The sequence below is a fragment of the Anneissia japonica genome, unplaced genomic scaffold, assembly GCF_011630105.1.
Source record: "Anneissia japonica isolate Jap-2015-1 unplaced genomic scaffold, ASM1163010v1 scaffold904_len716149_cov161, whole genome shotgun sequence".
Classification (NCBI taxonomy): Eukaryota; Metazoa; Echinodermata; class Crinoidea; order Comatulida; family Comatulidae; genus Anneissia; species Anneissia japonica.
Genome location: NW_022683714.1, coordinates 494151 through 504402, shown reverse-complemented (window position 1 = coordinate 504402; position 10252 = coordinate 494151). Strand labels below are relative to the sequence as shown.

Genomic DNA, 10252 nt, shown 5'->3' with positions numbered 1-10252 from the left:
CGCCATGGATTAACGTATGCCCGGCGTTAGAATCACTTGGCGTATCTCTCAGCTCTGAACGTATGTAAATGACAGCAATTACAAACATTCCTACAATACATTCAAACTCTAAATAAATATAGCTCTAAATGACAGTAAATCACCCTTAATGGTTAAATTTACACTGTTTACAACATTATCTAAAATAATATTAAAACTGAGCCTGACAATTATGAAGGTTTTTACAGGCACACTGCAAACCAGTGGCAGCCACAATAAAAAGTAATAATAATAACATTAATAATTATAATAATTTAATATTATTTTAACTTTTAACAGTTTTTCTACTGACCTGCAAACTGATGTAGAGTTGTCCCTCCTATATGGCAGGCAGCAACCCCAGTGCTTGCTGTGACAAATGTACTGTTTGGGGGTAGGGCACCAATAATGTGCTTTAATAGGAACGACTTCCCAGTACCTGCACTTCCGGTGAAGAAGATGTTTTGTCCTGATACCACTGCCTGTAGTACTTTCATCTGTTCTTTACTTAATTTGACAGTTGGTAGTGAAATATTTAGTTTTTTCCTCGGCATACCATCACCCTAGAAAAATAAATTGGATGGATTCCATTTATTAGTTTGCTCTGATGAACACAATATAAATACTCTGTCTGAAAGTGAGTATTTTCAAAATATAGTACTGCATAACAGGTCTGCCACAATTATAATCCAAAAATTATTGTACATTTACTTTACTGTCCTTGGTTCAGTGGTGTATCTAGGGGTGTATACGCTCTCTAAAATGGATTCCCCCCCCCCCCCACAACAATTGAAAATGTTTGAAGCAAAAACAAATCAAGCTCAAGTTCATTTTCTGTCAGTTTGGGTATAAATGAAATAAAATTGAAGTAAAAAAAAATGACCTCATATTAAAATATTTTTGAGGGCTTAGTTACCCCTCACTCAATCATCAAGCCTCCTTCCCCCCCCCACCATCAGCGGTTTAAGACTCCTAGATATGACATTATCTTGGATCAATCAGAAAAATGTGTTTTTGTGCACTTCACAATGAAACAATAACAGCCATGATATGATGCTATCAACCACTTTATCATCTAATGTTTACTATTAATATTAATATCTAATTTTATGTCAGTTTGCTCTTACTCCAGTCTGTGGTTCTCCTGTATCAGGCCGAGGACGTTTCTGCACTCTTTTACTTTTCACCTGCTGGGGAGTCGTTGTTGACCCCTTAGCTTCCTCTGCTTTTGCTCTTATAGCATTTACTGTATTCACATCTTTCTCATTTAAGGGACTTATTTCCTGGAAGGTATGCGCCTTATCAGATAGCAATCGCATTCGAGCTGATACAGGCTTCTCTGCCTTAGCACACTCCACTTTTAAAGCAATACACTTTAAGAGGGCATTCAGTTTGTGAGGGGGACAGTTGGATAGCAATACTTGTGTCTTCTTCTGTGGGAATGATATGGTTGCTTTCCCCTCTCTTACAAATCGCTTATGAAGTTTGATATCAGACAAGTCATATTTAGTGACATTATTGTTAATTGTCACTTTAAGGATGACATCCTTAAACTGATTTCGGCCGATGACAACATTCGCATTTCTTGAAGTACTTCTCTTGATGATTTCGCCACTAATGTTTAGAGTCTGCAAAGTGACGCTGCAATCAAGCTCAGCACATTCCATCATTACAATCACTTTAAATACAAGAAAATAATTTATTGTTTAATAATAATAATACAAATTTCAGTTTGTATTTTATCAAGAGTATAAATAGAACAAAAGAACGTACCATCATTTGTAAATACGTTACTCCTGGTGTAAGACGGTCACTGACACTTGCAAGTATGTTATTACACAGTATTGCACCATGCATGGTTCATTTGTTTGTGTATATGTTCTGCATGAGACAATACTTTCGTAGAGGGCGGTAGATTTCCTTATTTTCCTTTATCGTCATACCATAGTGTGAGGTGTAATGGGGAAGGGGAGCAGATTCGCTAAACTAATCAGGTAGGTAAAGTTTACTAGTCAGGTAGGGGTTTAATTTTAAGTTAGATTTAGGTGTATCATTATTTATCAGATCGTACACATATTACTAACTATTAATAATGTCACATCTGTAAAATGTAATAGTGTTTGTGGAATACCACAGGGTTCAATTCACAAATAATTGTCTATGAAGTATGAATAATAGGTTTTATAAAAAAAAATACATAGGTTATTAGAAAGTATAAAGTGTCAGCGGGCGTCCTACATTGGCTGTGGCCATTTTACTCTATGTTTTGAATATATTTAGCATCATCGGCATCTAGCCTAGCCTAGCCTAGCCTAGCCTACAGTAGATGATGATGATGATGCTTAAAGTAAAGCAAAACTTAGAATAACACTTTTAGCCAAATGATCCATGAGTAAAAACGTCACTCCGAAAATTGACAAGGAAATTTTATTTTACGTATAGTTCTATTTAAGCTTCATCAGGTTTCATGATGATGCTTAAATAAAAGGCGAAACGTATAATAAATCTGCTTTTTTTTTTAACAGAACAATCAAAGGTTCAAATACATAGATATCACACTAAGACAATCATTACATTTTCATTTACCCACTACCCATACTTTATGGCGACATAATACAATATTTATACATGAACTCTCTTCTATTCACATTACAAACCGCTTAAAATACTCTCAAATTAAAGAAAAGATTAAAAATCACTTACCTTCTAAACTGCAGATTCAAACCATTAAATAATAGTATCTCTATTGTTTAACAAATTACTTTACTCTTTCTGGCCATTTATTCATATTTATTTATAAGAAATAATTTAGAACGTACCATTTGTTTACAAGCTCTGCTTATTATTGGTCACATCAATTGTAGTAGTTTTACGGACAAGTAAGTGAAAAGTAAAAAAAATGGCCATGGTGTCAATTTTTGGAGTGACATTCTTACTATTTGTACTTCAACTCAGTGTCCTAATGGATCCATGAATGCCTTAGCAAATTTTAGCAAAAATAAACAAAACATAATGCCAAATATGGAAAATTATCAGATATCAATAAACAAGAATGGCACTATCATGTGAAATAACTAATATCAAGGGCTCAGCACATGGCTCTAGCCTAGCCTAGGAATAGGATAGGTAATCCAAGGCTACACTAAAGTTGAAAGGCCTAGGCCTCTAGCTAGCTAAGCCTACCAAGCCTACAGAGCTAAGCTAGGCCTAGGGTTAGGCTACTGTGAGTACTACTATAAAGGCCTACCTTGGCTAGGATAGGTAGGCCCTCTAGTCTAGCTAGGCCAAGCTATTTTCAATATATGAACAAGAGGCTAGGCCTAGTAGTATCGTAACAATTGTTCAATTTGACAGTAAATTTCAATTACTCACATCAATTTCACTCAATAAACGACTAAATTACTTTAACAAATTCATTAATCTACACAAACGAAGTTTTAAATTCAATTCAAAAAGTCAGCTGTCGGTATTGTTGTCATCCTTCTTGCTGCTGCTAGGACATTTAAACCTCATCTAGGTCATAGTTCAACGTTATCCAATCACAAGTAGTACCGTAAATCCTGGGAAAAATCCAAACGACCAATGATAGAGTAAGATCAAAACAAAGAACTCCTGATGATCCCACGACATAATTTAAAGCAAAGTAGAATTTAATCGCCACAATGATTCGAAATGTAATCCATTATTATTTCAGTACAACGCGGTTTAGTGTCATGGTAAAACTTCAAATTAATTTCAAAACTGCATCTTAGTGCAGGCCTGGTTCCAGTACACTTTTTTTTTTTTTTATATTAAGAACCAGCAATATTTTGCCCAGGCTCAGCTAGTGTTCTTATTTTTTGGCTGATTTCAGGCTCAAAATGTTCATATTTTGTTCTTACTTTACACAATTTTCAAACATACTGTAGAAAATTATTTTTGTACAACAGCACTGTACTGGAATGTAGGAAAATTGACCCCAGAAAAAACTGCCCCTGAGACATAGGCCCCAGAAAAAAGGCGCTGGTAAAAATGGCCCGAAATGATGGGTATGGTAAGTACAGTCACACATAAGGTACAAATATTTTTTTTTTACTTCAGCCTCAGTTTGTTCTTATTTTGTTCTTAATTTTTAAGCAATTTCAGCCTCAGTGTTCTTATAAAATTCACTTGAAATTGTTTTTTATGCCCCTGCGCAGTTCATAAATATATACCTGTATATATTTATATATGATTTTATATAAGCATATAGGATATACCTAGAAACAACTATAATAATATTAATATTGATAAATTTAGATCATGTAGCTTATACAATAGACTTGCTTCTATTTTAGATATTTTAAATTTTACCCAAATTGTTCCTTTTATAACTAGAAGGCAAAGTGACAGAAGTAATAAGGGCACCCTCATTGATCATGTATATATAAATCAAACAGATATCGTTGCTTCTATATTACCTCATCCGGGTATAACAGGCAGTGACCATGACGGTATATTCATTAGGTTTAATATTGCATTTGTAAATCACATAAATGTTGGGGGTTACTTTTTACAATACCTGTCTCTTATACACATCTAGATGTGTATAAGAGACAGTATATATATATATATATATAAGTGTAGGGGCTGTTTGTAGATCTGAATTAACAATTTTGTTAGTAAAGGTAAAAGACGTTTGTCCTTGAAAATGACAAAACTTCATCAAACAGTAATTTTGTAATTAAATTTAAAAAATAATTAATTTGAGCATATAAATTGTTGAATTTATTATAATCCTGATTTTTATAAGTATAGTGAAATGATAATAAATTATAAATAAAACACTTCCGGCGATAATTTTAATGTTACTTCGGAATGAGCAAAATAAATATCACAATACGGTTTTGTATATGTCATTTTCTTTTCTTTCTTTTTTCCCCCTTCTTTCCCTTCTATCTTCCCTTCCCTTCTATCTTAGCATTGTCGGTCGGTCAGTCCATCTGTCGGTCTATGTCTCCATTAAGTTCAGGCCCGTATCCAATGGGGGTGGGGAGGGGTTATGGTTCGGAAGAATCCCCTTTTCTAGCAAACCCTCCTCTTTTCTGGCGAACCCTCTCTTCAAATTTCCCAAATACTGTTAAGTCCTCCAACCCAACTAATGCACTGCAGTCCCAACCAGACACAGACGTTTTCAAACATTTATTGCATGTAGACCCATAAAGCACAAAAATCCTCTTGCTTTGGGGATTTCGCCGACCCACCGGCGCTCGACCGTGGACCTCACGCCCAGAAACCCCCGCCCTTTGGAAGAACCTGGCTACCGGCCTGAAGTTTAACATGGTTTTCAGTTTTGATGCATCTTTAGAATCCCGTTCTTCTTTTTATTGCTACCGTTTTTGGATTTAGAACTACGTATTTAATATAATTAAAATACTGTATGGCCAGTTTCAGTTAACAAAAATAAACTGACCTCACACTCTCTCTAAGCGAGAAACCCTGCGCTGAGCCTGCTAATCTTGGCAGATGGCCAACACGCCTACCGTCAACATCACCACTAATTCATCTGCTGTTGTGTAAATACCACCAACGATTGAAAAAACGTGCCCTTCCATAAACACCGCTTTAATTTTCATCTATTTTAATAAGCGCCCCGTTAAAAGTGCCCCTAAAAAAAGCCAAAAATATTTTAAGCGCCCGGGCGCTTATTCGCGCGAGAAACGTTTTCTGTGAAACCAGGATGTTCACAAGTTGTGACGTTGTGAACTTCATTCTATATCGTTATTTGTTTGCTGGTAGAACAAAAAGCGTAATACAAAACGAAGACGAGTGAATCCATGGATTCATGTGGTGAATAGAAGGCAATGTAGGTAGTGGCTAAAAAAAAGTAAAGCACATTGATAACACCCACTATTGTTAATCGTTCAAAACAAAAATTGGGCGGTTACGCCCCTTTTTACCCAGTTTTGAATTCTTCAAAAATCTGTATCTCATTCACCGTTCCCCAGTTTTTCGTCAAACAACTGTTTTTCTGTCTTTGAAAAATCAGTTCTACAACATTTCATTTTTTCCCCTCCGTATCATGACTTTAAGGCCTGTTTACACTATGACGATAACGCTCAACGAAGCTAAAAAGCAAATTGTTCATATAGATAATATAATAATAAGAAAAGTTTTCACACTAGCACGATTCGATAACGATTTATCGTGTAGGCCTATACGATAAAAAAATATTTCACAAATGAAATCAAATGACGTCTTCATATAAAAACGATAACATCGTTTTAGTACTATGATTTCATCGTTTCACCATGACTATGACGCCATTTGATTTGTCAAATTATTGTTACCGTGTACACGATGAATCGTTACCGAACCGTGCTAGTGTGAAAACTTTTCTTATTTCTTTTATTTTCTATATGAAGAATTGTTTTTAGCTTTTTATCGTTGATCGTTATCCTCATGTGTAAACAGGCATTAGGCTTATAGAGTATTTCTCCATGGTATAGTAGGCCTACATATATTTACTGGGTTGATGGACATAATAATTTGAACTATGACCCAATTAAAATCCCAGTAAATATTTGTTTTATATAGAAGATTGTAGGCATCGCGTCGGGATTCCCGACACGATGACTTGCATTTCGATACTTGGAATACGTATTATAGGCATTTGAATGCATATGACTGTCTACTGGAGGGCATCGCTGGAACTATTGCCGGCTTTTAACCAATCAAATGCCTTGAATCTATTTAGTAATTATATAATTGAAGATTTACTATTCTGAGTCATGAGGTAAAAGTGTGAAATTTTAATTTCACATTTGAATTGCTTAATTTGTTCACAGATCTGTGGTATATTTAAGTAGATAGCTTATTAGCGTTTAAGATACTTGCATTCTAATCCCAGGTCCTGGGTGCAATTCATGTGACCGCAGGATTTTTTCTCATTACTACAAACAACACCCAATAGACCTTTCCGGAGTGTCAATCAAACTTATCAACTGACTAATCAGAACAGCGCTAGGGATACGCGCGCGTCTCACAAACACACGTGTTGTCCCACAAACGCATGTGTTCGCGTATGTTTTAACACTGTCGTCTTGTGGGACCTTAGCAACAATATCCAAGGGGCGGGGCTTAGCGGAAAGGTCCATTCCAAGCTTCATAAAGAGACTTGGCTGACAAAAGCATCACGTTATTTAATTTATTTAAAGAGGGCCCCTAAATATCAGCCGAACTTCTTGGATACAGTGGAAGTGTCATCCTTTATACATATGGTTAAAAAAAAGTAAATTAACTAATTAACTTAAAATTAAAAATTTCAATAAGAAAACAATTCCCCCGTCAATCGTCGGGACAATTAAATAATAACTTTCCTGTATTCATTTGCGTAGATCCTTCACTTGGCTGGTAATTAAGTTGAAGATTTTTCTAGTAAAATGTCTGTTAATCGGTGAAAACTTCTATTTCTTTTCGATCTGTTTCTCATCGGAAGCTAATTTATTTATTTGATTCTTTTAATTTAAATGAGCTATTCTCTTAAGGTACCGTATTTCTCTGCCCTGTTGTTTCCTGAATGTTAATTAGATTTGACTGTTAGGATGCACAGTAGCTAAGATTAATAATAATATTTGATCGCATGAAATTTTCATTTTATTGACAAAAACGATGTCCCCATCAGGATTCGGACTCAGGACCTTCAAATTACCGTTCGGATACTCTACCAACTGAGCCCCTTATTTGGGAAATTTAAAGAGGGGTTTCTGGCGAAAACCCCTCTTTAGATTTCCCAAATAAGTCCTCCAACCCAACTAATGCACTGCAGACCCACCCAGACACAGACATTTTCAAACATATCTGCTTTTAGAGCATTATTTAGACCCATAAAGCACAAAAATCCTCTTGCTTTGGGGGTTTCGCCGACCCCACCTGGGCTTCGACTGTGGACCTCACGCCCAGAAACCACCCCATCTCTTGGAAGAACCTGGCTACGGGCCTGTTACCGGATAGTATTTCAATGATAAAAATAATGCGGTATATTAACAATACAATACAATTATTTTCTTACACTTTAAGGGGGGGGGGGGCCGATAGCACCATTGTACCACCCCCACCCCACCTTGGGTTTTCCCATTTGGACACGTTTTTTTTTTCTCGAGGTGTTGCAAAATTTATACAATACAGTACCTCTTGGCTTCGAAGAACCTTGAGAGAAAAAAAAAGTATCCTAATGGGGGAATCCAAAGGGTGAAATCACCTCATAGCTCAGTTGGCAGAATTTCCGAACTGTAATTGAAAGATCTTGGAATCGAAACCGATAGGGGACATATGCTTTTTTTCCCTTCAATGTTTAGATTACAGAGTATATTTAAACTCCATACCTGTTGTGATTTTATATAAGGTTTGTTTACCAAATAGTTTACAGAATGTTTGAGCGGGATACTGTATAACCAAAAGACATTGAGTTTACAGTTTCACGCAATGCCAAAATCGTCTTCGCTTATGGTATTGAGATTGATTGTTTTCACATTCAGTTTTAATGCTCATCACATTAAAAAAAAACCAAAAAAACGGCAAATGTGTTTTCCTGTTAACACAAACATAGAATTCAATAAGCTAAACACAAAGAAATACACGCCATCATGTTGAGATTCAACATTTCAACTCTTCAGCATTCCATAATAAACATTCTATGATATAGTGTTAAAACGATATCACATTGTGTAATTCTTCATGTTTATCACTTTTTCATTAGGAAGAGGATGGTTGCTACAGCTAATCATCTTTTTTTTATATTGTTTTTTTTTTGACGATCTCCGTTATCGTATTTACATTTCTGGCAAAAGTTTTACTAGAAGCTTTTGTTACTCTACTTTCGTTGTTTATTGTCACGTATATTAATTATTGCTTTTAGATTACTTACAATTCGACTTAATGATATTGCTTTCTATAATAATACAGTAGTAATAACAATAAATTAGTAAAATTTAGAAAATACATGGAGTGAAGATGAACTGGGGATTTCATTACTTAAAAGCACCTATAGGTCCTTCAAATTAATGAATGAAGTAGAGATAGAGAGGCCATACACTAAATTGCCTGTGGTCAAATAATAGTGGTGCTAGATTCACGGAGGCCCAACTGCCATTGTTCAAAACTGGAGACAAAATGGAAATTATATTCAAATTTTAGGTCTGAGAGTGTGCAATTTTGGCCATCTGGCGGTGCCATATAGTCATAAATTTTCTTAGCAGCCACACCATATGCACCCTCCATATTGAGAGCAGCTTAGCTCAGGCGGCTAATCTGGTGGTAGCCGCTGTGTGTGCGCTGAACTGTGGAGATCTCTAGGTCCCCAGTTCAATTCCCATCGCTGCCTCTCCTTATTGTTTCAGCTAGAGGGCTGAAATACAAGTTACTAGCGCACCGTCTTTCAGATGAGACGTTTAAGCCGTTGGTCCCGTGTGCACGTTGAAGAATTCCCGTAGTGCATTCTTCGGAAAAGAGTAGGGGATTGTCTCCCGGTGTACTGCCCATTCACCACCAGAAGGACCCCACTGGAAATAAGTCTTCTCTCTAGACTTTCGTGGGCTATCCTTGGTGTTTACACCAATTAAATCCAATCCAATCCAAATTCCTCCCTGGCGTTCCTCTATTTGTAATTCCTAGACCCCCAACTGAATATTACAAATTATTATTATATCGGAAAGGAAATCGTTGGCATCAAATTCTGTAATCTGCTTGATAAATTCCTTCAACAGCATCATTTGGTTATGTCCTGAAGTACGGATTGACATCAGAAAGTATTCTGGGGTTGCTCCCACTTTATGGTGAGGGTAAATTGGGTGCAGGTCAACTCGGCCACAAGTCAACTCGGCCACAGTCAGCTCGGCCACAAGTCAACTCGGGCACACAAGTCAACTCGGCCACAAAAAAGTTCGGCTACAGCCAACTCGGTCACAAGTCAACTCGGCCACAAATCAACTCGGCCATAAGTCAACTCGACCACAAGTTATTTAATGTAAATCTAAGTTTTTGAATCCTTTTTCTTCAATATATGATTGAAATAACGTACATAGTATGTTTTAGTAAAACAGGACCACCACACTACCAAAAGAGATTTGAATGCTATTGCCTATGAATTAAAAAGAGTTATTTATTAATGTGTTCGTCTTCTGTTTACTCACAACATTCTACTTCAACAATAATATTAAACAACAATGACAATAAATTAGTAATATTTACATTAATAATACTAATTAGTCATTATGAC

At 36.1% G+C, this 10252-nt stretch overlaps 1 protein-coding gene across 1 annotated transcript in view; it reads right to left on the bottom strand.

The window, feature by feature from the left end:
* The window catches only part of LOC117100867 (ATP-dependent DNA helicase PIF1-like), a gene marked incomplete in the record, with an annotated part of 16877 nt that extends 13332 nt beyond the window's left edge, over window positions 1-3545 (bottom strand). The window contains 3 exon segments of the mRNA XM_033240703.1: window positions 332-581; window positions 1146-1696; window positions 3391-3545. Of these exon segments, the coding sequence (XP_033096594.1) occupies window positions 332-581; window positions 1146-1688 (793 nt within the window).
* Between the last annotated feature and the right edge of the window lie 6707 nt (window positions 3546-10252).